The sequence below is a fragment of the Nicotiana sylvestris genome, chromosome 2 (assembly GCF_000393655.2).
Source record: "Nicotiana sylvestris chromosome 2, ASM39365v2, whole genome shotgun sequence".
Lineage (NCBI taxonomy): Eukaryota > Viridiplantae > Streptophyta > Magnoliopsida > Solanales > Solanaceae > Nicotiana > Nicotiana sylvestris.
This window is the reverse complement of record NC_091058.1, coordinates 40,365,851-40,380,703: the sequence shown is the minus strand read 5'-3', so window position 1 is coordinate 40,380,703 and position 14,853 is coordinate 40,365,851. Positions and strand designations below refer to the sequence as shown.

General features: G+C 37.2%; 3 protein-coding genes across 4 annotated transcripts; 1 reads left to right on the top strand and 2 right to left on the bottom strand.

The window, feature by feature from the left end:
* Positions 1–283: 283 nt before the first annotated feature.
* LOC138884340 (uncharacterized) lies at positions 284–820 on the bottom strand. The gene has a single exon (XM_070165490.1). The coding sequence runs from the start codon at positions 818–820 to the stop codon at positions 284–286; it is 537 nt and encodes a 178-aa protein (XP_070021591.1).
* A 2,323-nt stretch (positions 821–3,143) lies between these two features.
* LOC138884338 (uncharacterized) lies at positions 3,144–4,996 on the bottom strand. Its single transcript, XM_070165482.1, has 2 exons — positions 4,073–4,996; positions 3,144–4,028 (listed from the first exon to the last, which is right to left on the bottom strand). The coding sequence occupies exons 1-2, from the start codon at positions 4,994–4,996 to the stop codon at positions 3,144–3,146; spliced, it is 1,809 nt and encodes a 602-aa protein (XP_070021583.1).
* A 3,479-nt stretch (positions 4,997–8,475) lies between these two features.
* LOC104230452 (protein trichome birefringence-like 37) lies at positions 8,476–14,465 on the top strand. 2 transcript variants are annotated; one of them, XM_070167846.1, is made up of 6 exons: positions 8,476–8,872; positions 9,409–9,580; positions 12,724–12,899; positions 13,028–13,186; positions 13,701–13,988; positions 14,090–14,465. In XM_070167846.1, exons 1-6 carry the CDS (start codon positions 8,550–8,552, stop codon positions 14,196–14,198), a joined length of 1,227 nt encoding a protein of 408 aa, XP_070023947.1. In that variant the 5' UTR covers positions 8,476–8,549; the 3' UTR covers positions 14,199–14,465. The 2 variants fall into 2 exon arrangements, with proteins under 2 accessions (XP_070023947.1, XP_070023948.1); XM_070167847.1 differs by having other exon boundaries at positions 14,080–14,465.
* Positions 14,466–14,853: the final 388 nt, after the last annotated feature.

Below are 14,853 nucleotides of genomic sequence, written 5' to 3'. Positions count from 1 at the left end.
CCCAACTCACCTTTTGTATTTGTTTTTTTGATTTTTTTTCGCTTTAGTTCTGGCCCGTTCCTTTTTTTTTTTTTGCTTCTGTTTGGTTTTACGCAGCAGAATTGATTTTTGTTGCAAGAGAAAGGGGCTTCGGCCCTTTCTTCCTTTTTCGTTTCTGTTAGGTAGCGTAGGACTTTGCCCTATTCAATCTTATTTGTAATTTTTTTTGGTAAATTACGTAACTACCCTCTTTCTTTTAATGAGTATTACATTCTCCCCATCTTATGAAATTCGGTCTCCGAATTTAGCTCAGGTACATACCTGTAGACTGAAATAAATGAGGATACTTGACTCGCATAACATCTTCTATTTCCCATGTAGCTTCTTCAACAGTATGATTTCTCCATAAGACTTTAACGAACACAATTTCTTTTGACCGTAGCTTTCTTACTTGCCTATCAACAATAGCCATCGTCTCCTCCTCGTAGGACAACTTCTCATCGAGCAGTATAGTCGGTGCTTCAATCGCCTGATATGAGTTTGATATACATTTTCTTAGCATTGAGACATGAAACACTGGATGAATAAAGGATAACTCAGGAGGAAGTGCCAAACGATAAGCCATCGCTCCCACTCGGTCTAGTATCTCATACGGTCCTATAAACCTGGGGCTTAACTTGCCTCTTTTCCCAAACCGCATTACACCTTGCATAGGGGAGACTCGTAGGAACACTTTGTCTCCAATTGTGAATACTAAATCTTTTCTTCTCTTATCAGCATAAGACTTTTGTCTACTTTGAGCTGCAAGCAATCTCTGTCTGATCAACTGGACCTTGTCCATAGTTTCTTGTACTAGGTCGGGTCCCAATAAGTTAGTCTCACCAGCTTCAAACCATCCGATAGGAGAACGACACCTTCTACCATACAATACTTCGTACGGTGCCATTTGAATACTGGACTGGAAGCTATTATTGTAAGCAAATTAAGCTAACGGTAGATAAGTGTCCCAACTACCTCCAAACTCAAGAATGCAAGCTCTCAACACATACTCCAAGATCTGAATAGTACGTTCAGACTGCCCATCTGTCTGTAGAAGAAATGCAGTACTAAGATCTACTCGTGTACCCAATGCTTCTTGAAAAGATTTCCAAAAGCGTGAAGTGAACTATGATCCTCTATCAGAGATGATGGATACTAGAACTCCGTGAAGTCAGACAATTTTATTCATAAATATCTGTGCATACCTGACTCCACCATATGTAGTCTTCACCGGCAAAAAGTGTGCTGATTTTGTTAGTCGATCTACAATCACCCATACCGAGTCATAACCTCTAAGGGTTCGTGGTAGCTCGGTGACAAAATTCATAGTAATTCTTTTCCATTTTCACTCTGGAATCTCAATTCGTTGTAGTAGTCCTGCGGGTTGCTGATGCTCAACCTTGACCTGCTGACAAGTTAAACAACTAGAAACAAAGTTAGCAACATCTTTCTTCATACCTTCCCAACAATAAAATTGCTTTAGGTCATGGTACATTTTTGTGGATCCAGGATGTATAGTGTATTTAGTATTGTGAGCTTCTTTAAGAATATCATGTCTCAACCCATCTACGTCTGCTACACATAGCCTGTCACCCATTCGAAGAACACTATCACTTTCAACAAACATATCCTTGCTTGTACCAGCTAAGGCCTCATCCCTGTATTTGCATAATCGTTTATCCTTATATTAGGTGGCCTTAATGCGCTCAACTAATGAAGACTTAGCCTGAGCATAAACCAACAATGCCTCTGAATTTCCGACACTAAATCTGATACCTGTATCTTCTAGTCTCTGAATATCTCTGGCCAAAAGTCTCTTTGCAGGGGCTATATGTGCCAAACTCCCCATAGATTTTCTACTCAATGCATCAGCCACCACATTGGCTTTTCCAGGATGATAAAAATAGAATAATCATAGTCTTTGAGTAGTTCCATCCAATGACGCTACCGAAGATTTAGATCTCTCTGTTGAAAGATATACTTCAGACTTTTATGGTCAGTATAAATCTCACAAATTTCACCGTATAGATAATGTCTCCAAATTTTTAGAGCAAATACCACTGCAGCCATCTCCAAATCATGTGTAGGATGGTTTTACTCGTGTTTTTACAATTGTCTCAAAGCATAAGCAATAACACGACCATTTGCATGAGAACACATCCTAATCCCACCATCGAGGCGTCATAGAATACTGTAAATCCTCCAGAACCTGATGGTAAGGCTAATATTGGTGCAGTTGTCAAACATGTTTTGAGTTTTTGAAAGCTCTGCTCACATTCCTCCATCCACTGAAACATTGCATTTTTCGGTGTTAACTTGGTCAGCGGTGCTGCTATTATGGAGAAATCCTGCACAAAACGCCTGTAATAGCCTGCTAAGCCTAAAATGCTGCGAATCTCTGTAGGAGAAGTAGGTCTGGGCCATTTCTGCACAACTTCAGTCTTCTTAGGATATACCATAATTCCATCTTTGGATACAACATGCCCCAAAAATGCTACCGAGTCTAGCCAGAATTCACACTTCGAGAACTTAGCATAAAGTCGATGTTCTCGCAATGTCTGCAACACAGTCCTGAGATGATTCTCGTGTTCTCTTTGGCTACGAGAATATATCAGGATATCATCAATAAATACTATTACAAATCTATCCAGAAACGGCTTGAACACCCTATTCATTAAATCCATGAATGCCGCTGGAGAATTAGTAAGTCCGAAAGGCATCACAAGAAACTCATAGTGCCCGTATCGAGTCTTGAAAGCAGTCTTAGAAATATATTCATCTTTGATACTAAGTTGAGGATAACCAGAACGGAGGTCAATCATTAAAAAGTGGGCAGCTCCTTGTAACTGATCAAACATGTCATCTATTCGAGGCAAATGATATTTATGACGTATTGTTATCTTGTTCAACTGCCTGTAGTCAATGCACATTCTCAGGGATCCGTCTTTCTTCTTTACGAACAATACTGGTGCACCCCATGGTGATACACTATGTCTAATAAAACCCTTATCTAACAAATCTTGTAACTGTTGCTTTAACTCCCTCAACTCTATTGGTGCCATTCGATATGGGGGTATCAATATAGGCTGTGTGTCAGGTAGCAAATCAATACCAAAGTCTATTTCTCATATTGGAGGCAATCCTGGTAAATCCTTAGGAAATACATCAGAAAATTCTCTCACTACTGGTACATTTTCTATACCAACTGTTTTCTTTCTTGTATCATTTACAATAGCTAAGAGACCCAAGCAACCTTTCTTCAGAAGTCGTTGAGCCTTCATAAAAGATACAATTTTGCAAGTCTCTAGAACCTGACTCCCTCTTAGAATAAAACTGGGTTCATTTGGTATCTCAGACTTAACTATCTTTGCATGACAATCGACTATAGCATAGCAAGAAGATAACCAATCCATTCCCATCAGCATGCCAAAGTCAAACACACCAAGTACAATAAGGTCAGCAAGAGTATCTCTACCCTCAACTCGAATCTGACAAGCACGATACACGTATTCAGCTAATAGAGACTCTACAATATGAGTAGCAACTAGAAAATGATCATTCAATAGCTCGGGCTGTCTACTAAATCTCAAAGCAAAGTACGAGGACACATAAGAGTGGGTAGATCCCGGATCAATCAACGCAAGTGCATCAAATGAATAGACAGAAAGAATACCTATAACCACTGCATTCGAGGCCTGAGCATCTTGTCTAGTAAATGTAAAAACTCTCGCTTGACCTTTACCAGCATTGCCTTGTCCTTGATTCACAGTAGCACGGTCTCCAACACCTCGACCTCTATTTCCTGTACCTGTAGCGCCTGAAGTATTACGAGTAGTCTGATTCGGTGCAGCTGACTGACTACAAGCCTGGTTGAAATTTCTCGGAGGCTGAGGGCAATCCCTCAAGTGATGTCCCAACTGGCCACACCGAAAGCACTCTCCAGTTAGAACACGACATTGGCCCAAATGTGATCTACCACAAGTCTGGCAGACTGGAGCAGTGACATATATCTGCCCAGAATTACGATGTCCAGAAGATGATGGTCCCCTATTACCTTGTCTGTAATGTAGTATGTATGTGGACTGTGAAGACATGTGTGTCCCTGTCTGAGAACCCTGTTGTTGTTGTCCCTGGTTTCCTGCTCTTCTATTTCACTAAAACCACCACTGAAAGCCCCTCCCATCTTGGCCTTCTTACGTAAATCATTAGTTGCACGCTCCTCACGTCCCTTGTTTTCAATCTTTCTAGCAAGGTCAACTACATCAGAGTAGGATAAAGTCTTCATCTGTGGGGCTACTGCAGTGTATAGACGACTAACCAATCCATCAACAAACCTCTGAACTCGAGCTTCTTCGGTAGGCACTAAGTGAGGAGCATATATAGCCAGCTTACAGAACTTAGTGTTATATGTTGACACATCCATATCTGGAGTCTGAACCAATCTCTCAAAGTCTCTAGCATATTGTTGCATCAGACTGTCTGGAAGAAAATGATTCTTGAACAACTTAGTGAACTCGTCCCATGTCAGTGGTGCTGCTCCTGCTGGCCTTCCTAGCAATACAGTTTCATACCATGTGTTGGCCATATCCTCTAGTTTGTATACTGCGAGCTCCACGGCTCTCTCACTAGAACATCCAAGAGCACGTAATGCCTTGAGTGTCCTATCCAAGAAACTTTGAGGATCTGCTGAATTATCGGAACCTGTGAATTTTGGTGATTTCAATTTCAGGAACTCGTGTAGGGACACTTCCTTATTCCCGAAAGGCTGAGTCTGTGTAGGTGCTTGTATCTGTAAAGTAGCCTGAGGAGCTGAACTTCCGCCTTGAGTAGGCACCAATGCCTCTAACACATTCAATAACCTTGCCACTGCATCTGCAGGTAAGGCAACAATAGGTACAACAGTTGGCACTGGTGGTGGAGCGTTCTGAACTCCTTGCTCTTGCACTTGATCTGGCATAATAGCTTGGGTTTGACCCATGTTCCGAACTTAAGGTTGAGGGGCAGTCTGTCTTCTAGTTTGATGAACCCTAACTTGACCGCCACCCCAGGTAGCACCACGTCCAGCAGATGAGGGTGTGCGTGTCCTAGCCATCTAAGAAAGAAATATCTCAAAGTCAATCTTAAGTTATCTCAACGCACAATCAAAGAATGAAAGAAGGGAAAACATTCCTAGATGTTCAGTAACCTCAAGATGGTGATTGGCGAAACGTACAAAGAAGATAGTGATAAACTGGAAATATTCCATTCATGATTTTTCGCTTTCTTATTTTTTCTTGGTTTTATCTTCCAATCCTGGAAATTCATGTTGCCATATTTTTCTGTTAAGGGTTTCTCTTTTCCATAAAAAAATTCTACGAGGAATAGACTACTGAAGAAACTTTGGTGCAACTTGCAAGGTAATCATGCCAAAAGATTCTCGATTCGCTGCGTGTCACTAAAATATTACAATTTCCACCGGCAAAATACGAAAATAACTAATTAATTCTTTTGGCATTTTTAACAATGGAATGTGATATGTGAAAAGAAAAAAAGAAAAGAAAAAGTGTTCATGTAAGAAATTATTATCTAAATAATCATTGAAAAGGTGACGATAAAGAAAACACAAGCTTTTCTCAAAATTTTTGAAACTTGTACTGCTATACAACCCACCTCAACTTGATTTCTTGTATCCTCCGTTAGTCGGTTTGGCAATTACTCTATTAGAACTTAGGCCTAAAGACATGAGAAGTGTTACGCAACGCCTTCCTGATGTTCTTTGGAAGGGCAACGTAAGGCTAAGCAACCGATGTTAAGTGCGGTTGCTGTTCGCCAATGAGGTCCCCTCCGCACGCTAGACTAGATTGTCAGTGCCGTGCGGGAAAACCAATGTCGTGAGCAATTGCGGAAGCTGAGAGAGAATTGGGTTTTGAATGATGATGATGATTTTATTGATGACTGAAAATGATGATTACAATGATGCGGTGTCGAGGGGGAGAGACACCAGAAAATACTTGCTTGAAAATGTTTGATTGCTTGGTCCCCCTTAATAATGCTTAAAAAAAATAAACCAACATTACAAGACTAACCCTAATAAAGCTGTAGAAGCACACTGAAATGAAAATGATGAAAACTAGCCTATGATTACAATGAAAATGACTTAGATTATTACAAGGTAAAACTAAGTCCGATGGCAGCATCTTTGTCTTGCGGGTCAGGATCTGCGCGCGCGTTGCTGTGGGCGCGCGCGACACTTGATGTACTGGCCTGAGGTTGGGCACTGGTGCTTGGCATCAAGGTCTGTGCGCGAGGCGCTGCTGGAATAGGCCTGCAGCTGGGCGCTGGCGAGGCATCAGGATCTGCGCGCGCGACATTGTCAGGGCGCGCGACGCTGTTGTCATTGGCCAGCCCTTGGGCGCTGGCGAGAGGCATCGGTGGGGCGACAGAGGCACATGCGCGCTTGTCACTTGGCGCAGCCAAGACCACGGGGTCGACCATGACGCTAGGCATTGTGAGGCTTGCTAGGCCGCCATGGGGCGCGGCCAAGAGGTCATGGGGCATGTCTGGAAAGCAGCCCCATGACAGAAGTTGTGTTAATCATAGTCGACAGTAGTAAAATGTTTGTCAAAATGATGATATAAGCTAAATAAACGACTAACGTAAACTACTAATCATTAGAAACAGCTAAACTTGTTGGATTTAATAATTCTAGAAAGCAAAAGTTTTCTTTTTTGTGTGTCCAGCGTTTGAAACTATATAATTTTTTTAATATTTAAGCATCTTACTGTGGCAGAAAGAATTTTTTCTGTTACAGTAGTGCCGAGGTCAGTCGAGGTCAACTGGCGCAATTCGACTATTCAACAGAGACCTAGTACCTTTCACTAATATAAATGTCAAGTAATTTTATCCATTAAAAATTAGGCAGATGAAAAGGGAAATTATCTAGTAATTTTATAAGTTGAGATTCGGAGCCTAGTATTCATGGTTTTATCACACTTATCCCCCTTCATTATTTTAGCAGTAAGAATTATTGAAATTCTTATCTATTATTATTTTATTAGTTTCTACATAAGATACTCTATCCGGATTGCCTTTGGACAAGAAAACGGTTTTAATTGTGCTTATATTCTTTTGTTTTCAGTGAGTGTTTGGGTAATGCTTTTGAGAGAATAGTTTTTCCAAAAATATATTTTTAACTTTTTGGACCTGATATCTGGTGTCTTCTGGAGCGCAAAACTAGCATTTACTGCAATTTGTATTATATTTTATTTTTCAGCTGTTATCTTAAAAATAAAGTACAATTGCATTTATTCCAGGACACAATTGAAGTTGTCCTATATACTCCCACATATGTAGATATTGATAGCAAAAGCAGCCTATAATAGGTTGTAAAATAGAACTTCCCTTGTGCCCAAAGAGAAAATGATTAAATTTTTTAAATGAATCTTAATTAAGAACGGGGACTTGCTGTAATTACTTTCCCCGAATAAAGTATTAGTAGAGCATAAAAGAATAAAGCAACTTTTCCTTTTCTTTTTTCCTTTTTTGATGAAGGAAGTACATAAACTTTTTCACTATGAGGAATAATCCGACTAATGCATTCCACCACATATTAGAATCTCTACTTCATATATTTGATCAGCTAACCAACAACTACACTCATAATGTTCCAAAATGATTACCCCATTTTGCTTTTGGGGAATTAAATAAAGTGATCTTAAATGAGTGGCCTTATATATTTTTTTAAAAATTATCCAGTGTTTAAATATCTAAATTTTATCTTTTAAAAATAAACTGTAACTTATAGTAACTGATTTAATTTCAAATATAAATCTCCAACAGGACAATTCAGTAGCACGAGTACGAATTTCTGTAATCTGTGTCACTGAAATTGACTTCCCTGTTAATTTTTGCTTTAAGCATTCTGTATTCAAAACACATTGATGCGGCTAATCAGATGCGTGTCAGCTAAACTCAATAACACTTGGAATAATTAATGTGTTTTCTATAGTAGAACTCTAGAAATCTAATTAATATAATAGAGTGATCTCAATTATCCCAGCACACAAAAATGGGTGGCATACATCCACTCTCATAAAACAAAACTTAGTCTAATTAATTTACTGCCGACCGAGTTACTTCCCTAGATAACAAAGTACAAAGAGAAAAATAAATACAATTGAAAAGAGCCAAAACATAAAGCCCCACTGGTAACACACGAAGACTTGATAAAATGATCAAATCCATCCAAGATTTCCACAACTCAATGTCAGAAATCGACATCTCTTTTCTTTTTTGTAGCTCTCATCATGTGATCCCTTTAACCAGGAATCTCTACTCTCTAGATACCACTTCCCCTTGAACCTTCCTAGCCCCCCCCACCCCCCAACAAAAAAAAAAAACCCAAAATAAAATAAAATAAAGAACTTCTCTTTAATTATGTTATTGTTGTACTACTATATATATATATATATATATGGACAGTGTACTCAACTTGAAGACAAGTTCCACTTTATTTCCCTCCATTATTTCCACACCAAAACCAAAAGCCAAAGATGGTTTTGTGGAGCCAATTGGTCATCTCAAGTACTCTGCTTCTCCAATTGGTTAGCGTTATATCTCTGTTGTTACACACTGCTGCAAGAGCAGAGCTTGTAGTACAAAATGTTAGTGGTCTTAGTTGGAAAAGCAAAGGAGTAGTAAGCAGTAGCAGGTGCAACTTGTTTCAAGGTAGATGGGTTATTGACCCTTCTTTTCCTCTCTATGATTCCTCAACTTGCCCTTTCATTGACCCTGAATTTGATTGCCAAAAATATGGCCGCCCTGATAAACAATACATGAAATATTCTTGGAAACCTGATTCTTGCAACTTACCCAGGTACCCTTTCAAATTCTTCTTCCATTACTGTCAGTTTTTTATATGCAAGAATTAGATAGGAAACGTTGTGTCACCAGTTTTGGGGAAGCTAAGAAGTTTTTTCCCAATAACTATTTTTCATGTGCAAATATTGACTTAGAAGCAAAGAAGTTTTTCCCTTCTTAGTATGGTTTGCAGTGCAAAGCCAGAAATTATATTCAAACTTGAAATAAGTTAAAAAAAGCTCCCAATAAAGAGTGTTCAATATACCTTGTATATTTTACATATATATACAATGTAATTTTTCGATGAATGATGAAGAGTTGACCACCTTAGGGCTATGTACCTTCGCCCCTGATGGTTTGGTGTAACTCTGTCTGTGTGAGCTTACTCATAGTGCTAGTTTCAAAGTTTAAAAGATGAGGATTGCAGTTGATTGAAAATAATATTAAGCTAGTCAATTTATGATAAATTCTCATTGTTTTAATATTGTTTAGTAGATTTTTTTTGGTGGAGATTTTATTTGATTGTAGTGTTTGTGGATTTTGGTGTTATAGGTTTAATGGAAAAGATTTCTTGAAGAGATGGACAGGAAAGAAGATAATGTTTATAGGTGATTCGTTGAGTTTGAACATGTGGGAATCACTAGCTTGTATGCTACATGCGTCGGTGCCCAATGCCAAGACTTCTTTTGCTAGGAGAGAGACACTTTCTTCTGTGACCTTTCAGGTTTTACTCTCTTTTCTTTTTGTGTATGTTTTTAGTTTCTTCGTTTTACTTTCTGCTATTCACTCTGGGAAACAAGAGATAAGAAGATAAGTAATTTCTCAGTGGGGAACTCGAGTTTCTGTTAGTTCATCATTGCCTTGGGAAGAAACTCGAGTGAAACGGGAAAAAGAAAAGTCGTTTTTTTATTTATTTATTTATTATTTTACTGTTTTTGATTGGGTGTAAACCATCTTTAATCCTAAGTATTTTAGGGCAAAAATGATTTTTCTAATCATTTGGTGATATTGGTTGCATTTAATAGTTGAAAACATCTACCTTACGTTATCATAATTGTAGCGGATCATGATGTTGGTTGTTAGCAAGTGGGAGGGTGTAGAACTCAGCCGAAAATAACTTACCTCTCTTACTTTGAAAATTTTCTCTCTTAAAATTCTATGCATGAAAGGTATAAAAAAAAGTACTTACACAATTATATTACTTTAAAGTAATTACATATAAAATTCTATCAATATATATAACATAATTTTTAACCTTAAAACAAAAAACGCATACATATGTAATTGTATGTTCTCACGTGCTCTCCCTTAGTGTCACTCTCATTTTCTTTTACAATACTATGAGACTGCAATTAGCGCAAGATAGACAGATGGAGTTACGTTGTTGAGGAGAAAGTTCATTCCCTTAACAATTTTATATCTTCTGTTTGGCAAATCTTGAAGGAGGTACAAACCAAGATCCAACTAACATATAGAATTAGTGAATAAAAAAGATTATCTTTTGTTTCTTGTGCCAGCAATGAGCAATCATTAATATAATATTACTACACAGAAAATATGAAAAGAAAATAGTACTAGAGAATAGTGGTAGGGCAAAGACCAAAGTTGTTCTAAGTCCAACAAAGGAAAAAGAGAACGCTGACTATTTAGCTTTCCAAGAAATTAGTTCGAAAGGAGACAACAGGAATTTTATTGGGTTTTGTCTTGTCGTCATTATCTGTAAAACCCGTGAACTCGTGCTTAACCTTTTTCCATTTTCTCCAAACTGCTCTCTTATTCGTCTCTGCCACTTCCTTTCTTGTTTTCCACCAAACCAAATGTCTTCCTTTCGTTTTCTACCAATGGAATTTGCTCTTTTACTTCACCCGATTACAAAGATTAGTCGATTCGCTAATTTGAATATGTTTCAAGATATTTAACAATTTTTAGAAACACAAAAAGTGATTGATAATTTCCAAATTAGTTAGAGAATTAAGAGACATTTACGCACATAATTTAATGATTTTTTCCACCTTGATTATTAAGGCTATTAACCGTAGGAAAACCTTAAAAAGTACTTATTCCGTTCAATTTTATTTGTCCACTATACTAAAAATATATTTTTATTTTTACTTATCCACTATACTAAATCAAGAGAAAGACATACTTTTTTTTTATTATTATTTTACCTTTATCATTAATTACTCATTTTCAAAATATTTTTCAAGACTTTTTGAAATGCTATCATTATTAGGGGCTACATAGTAATATATACACTATAATCATTATTTCTTAAGGGGTGTGAAATTTTTTTTACTGGACGAGTGAAAGTGAACGGAGAGATTAGATAATACGAATGGAAAGTAGTACTACTATTTTTTCAATTTTAAAATAGAAGAATTCTCAACTACTACAAGAAAATATTGGGAATGCCTTGAGAAGAAAAAAAAAAGGTTGGTGGTTCAAAATTACATTCCTTATAATTTGTACTCTTTTGTTGATAAAGACAAGTTAATGTCAACCATGGAGGTTCTAATCTTTGTTTTGCCTTTATGGTTCACCTAGTTACATCATCAAAATTGAGATATCCTCGTGGGATGTAGCAACTGCACTATACAAGTGACTAAGACCAAGAGCCCGTTTGGATTGGCGGGAAAAAAGTGGCTTTTAAGCACAAGTGCTTGAGCTGGTTTTACAAATAAGCAGTTATGTGTTTGGATAAAAGTGATTAAGCTGAAAAAAGCTATTGAAATGTTTGGTAAACAAGTGCTGACAAGCATTTTTTCGGTTAAAATGACTGAAATGCCCTTAAAGTTGTCAACATTAAAAATAAGCTTATTGATGCATTTTTTATTTTAAATTACCTCAAAAGTTTAAGTTATAACACTGATTAGATAAGATTATTTTAATTAATATGAAGTACTTATAAGGTAAGGCATTAATTAATAATCATAACTAAAAAATATGCTTAATTATAAAAATAATTCATATAAAATTACCCACATAGTAAATAAATTGATGTAAAATAGTTTTCAAAATCAAAGAACCACGTAAACGTTACTTTCTTGTTATCTGCTTTCATATTTGATTATGCAAATGAATCAAAAGTGGAATCGGAAAGAATTAGAAGCTCTTGAAGTTGAGAAACAAGTCTTGCCAATCAGTATAGAATACTCCTGAATTTATGATACCATATATGAAGAAATGGGAAGAAAAAGAAACGTGTTAGAGGTTTCAGGAAGAGAGGGTACTTTGGAAATTATAGAAATATGTAAGGGATAATAGGGTAAATTATTTGGTCAAACTCAAGTAGCTTTTAAGCCCAAAAAAATAAGTTGGGATAGACCAACTTATTATTTTTGGCTTATTTTTAGTTATTTTGACTTAAAAGCTCTTTGACTTTTTGTATTTGCCAAACACCAAAACAAGCCAAAAAGTACTTTTAACCTAGTTTGGCTTGCTTTTAAGCCAATCCAAAGTCCATACACCCTCCAACCCATGTCTAGTAGAGCATTATTATCCAGTCGTATAGTTACAAGAGAGAAATAATTATCAATTGTAGTTGTTACCTGGCCAGAACATTGCCATAATCATTGGTAGGTCCAAGCTTTGAAGGCATGTTTTATTGCGACTTTTTTGGTTGTCAGGGCATAATAAGTATCTTCACCTTTGGCCTTAGCCAACTCTACCAAAAAAAAGCTCAAAAAAAAAAAAAAAAAACTAAAAGGCATTGCTTCGCTATAAAAGCTTCTGACAACCGTTATCAACTTGTTACTCATATTTATGGAAAAAAAAGGGTATTCCACTATAGCTTTTGATTATCTATAACTTTCAAGACTGATAGAATTTGTCACTTTTCTTTGTTGCTTTATATCTTTTTCCCCTCAGGATTATGGAGTTACTTTATTCCTCTATCGAACTACTTACCTTGTGGATATAGTAAGAGAGAAAATTGGAAGGGTATTGAAATTGGATTCTATTCAACAAGGTGATGCTTGGAAAGGAATGGATATGCTAATTTTCAATTCTTGGCATTGGTGGACTCACAAGGGCAACTCTCAACCGTACGATCTTCCTTTCTCCATTTTTTCAATTTTTCTCAAGCAGTTTAAAACACACTATAATATATTAAGACATGAAATGGTTAGAGGCTTGAAAAAAAAACTATAGTGACAGAATCATATTTTTGTAGATGGGATTATGTGCAAGATGGTTCAAAGGTAACCAAAGATATGGACCGTTTGATGGCATTTTACAAGGGTCTAACTACTTGGGGAAGATGGGTTGACCAAAATGTTGACTCCTCCAAGACCAAAGTCTTCTTCCAGGGCATTTCTCCAACTCATTATATGTAAGTACTAAAACTCTTCACTTGCTCCAGCATCCTGTGAGAATATAAGCTGCATATACTGACGGTGTAAAAAATATTTTTACAATCATGTCAATTAGAAAGGCAACTACATTAAATCTTTGTAGTAATAAATATTGATTGATAATCTAGAAGGGGAATCTTGGAGCAACGGTGAAGTTTCCAGTTGACCTACAAGTTATACAAGTTACTGGTTCGAGCCGTAGAATCAGTCAATGGTGCTTGCATCAGGGTAGGCTACCTACATCACACCCTTTGGGGTGCGCCCCTTCGCCGGACCCTGCGTGAACGCGGGATGCTACTTCACCGGGCTGCCCATTGATTGATAACCTAGAAAAAGTGATATGCAACCTGCTACAACCAGCAGAAGTGTAAAAAAAATTATACTATCAATGAATATAACTTGAATACTTCTCACAAACCACCAACTTTCATTAATGAGAAATGTTTCCCTCTTTAGAAGCTCAAATTTCATACTTCATTCCATCTTTATCAGGGGTACAGAATGGGGAGGATCAACAAAGAATTGCAACTCCGAGCAAATGCCATTAGCAGGGTCAACATATCCAGCAGGGACACCAGCATCTGCTGTTGTAGTTAACAAAGTATTAAATAGGATGAAAACACCAGTTTACCTCCTCGATATCACGTTTCTCTCCCAGTTAAGGAAAGATGCTCATCCATCAGTTTACAGCGGCGATCACCCTGGTGTTGATTGCAGCCATTGGTGTCTCCCCGGACTACCTGATACTTGGAACCAGCTTCTCTACGCAGCTCTGATTATGTGAGGATGAACTATGAAGAACCTCATAAAATTTATCCTTTTAATCTTCCTTTCCACTTATAAAGTGAAAATTAACTGTACATTTGTGGAGGTATTTGAAGACCATCGGCTGAAAACAGCGAGCAATCAGGTGCACGTGGCAATCATTGGCGCAGTCCTGGACTTCTTAATAATTGGAGCCAGCTTCTTTGTGCAGCAATTCTTCTCTGAAGATGAAGAATTCAAATTATTTTTTATTGCCCATAGTTTGTTTCTTTTCATAGGTATTGGTCTGCGTATTATTGGGGCCTAGGCTCCACTGTGAAAAAAATTGATTCAAGGATATACAATAGCTTTTAGATGTAATAAGAACTATGATTGGGGAGTAGGGGTGCACAGGAGTGCTGATAATTTCCAGCTACTAGCTTGAAGTTTCTTTTCATTTTATTAAACAATTATGAATAAAAGCAGATTTTCTCTGCTTATTTCTGGATTTAAGACTTCCCGAGTCCTAGTACATGTAAAAGCTTAATATCTAGATATGGAACTTCATGTGTAAGTTTTAAGATTCACAAGTGAAAATTTTGCAACATTTAGACGAAAATTTTGGTCATTCAAAGAACTTTAAAGGAAAGTGATCACCATGGAAAAGATCGATTAACTTTACTACAAGGATTTGGATTTTGGACCAAAGTTAGATTTGAAATCTTCTAATTTTGTACAGTCTATTTACATTCCTCTTTGTCTCGTTTTCGGGAGAGGGAGCAGTAAATGTGCATGCACCTTTTTGCACTCATGTTGCAAACCTATGATAAGCAAGAATGATAGAGCGCCAAGGGATGTTCAAGAAATTTCCTCCAGAATAACTCAACTACTGAAGAACTTT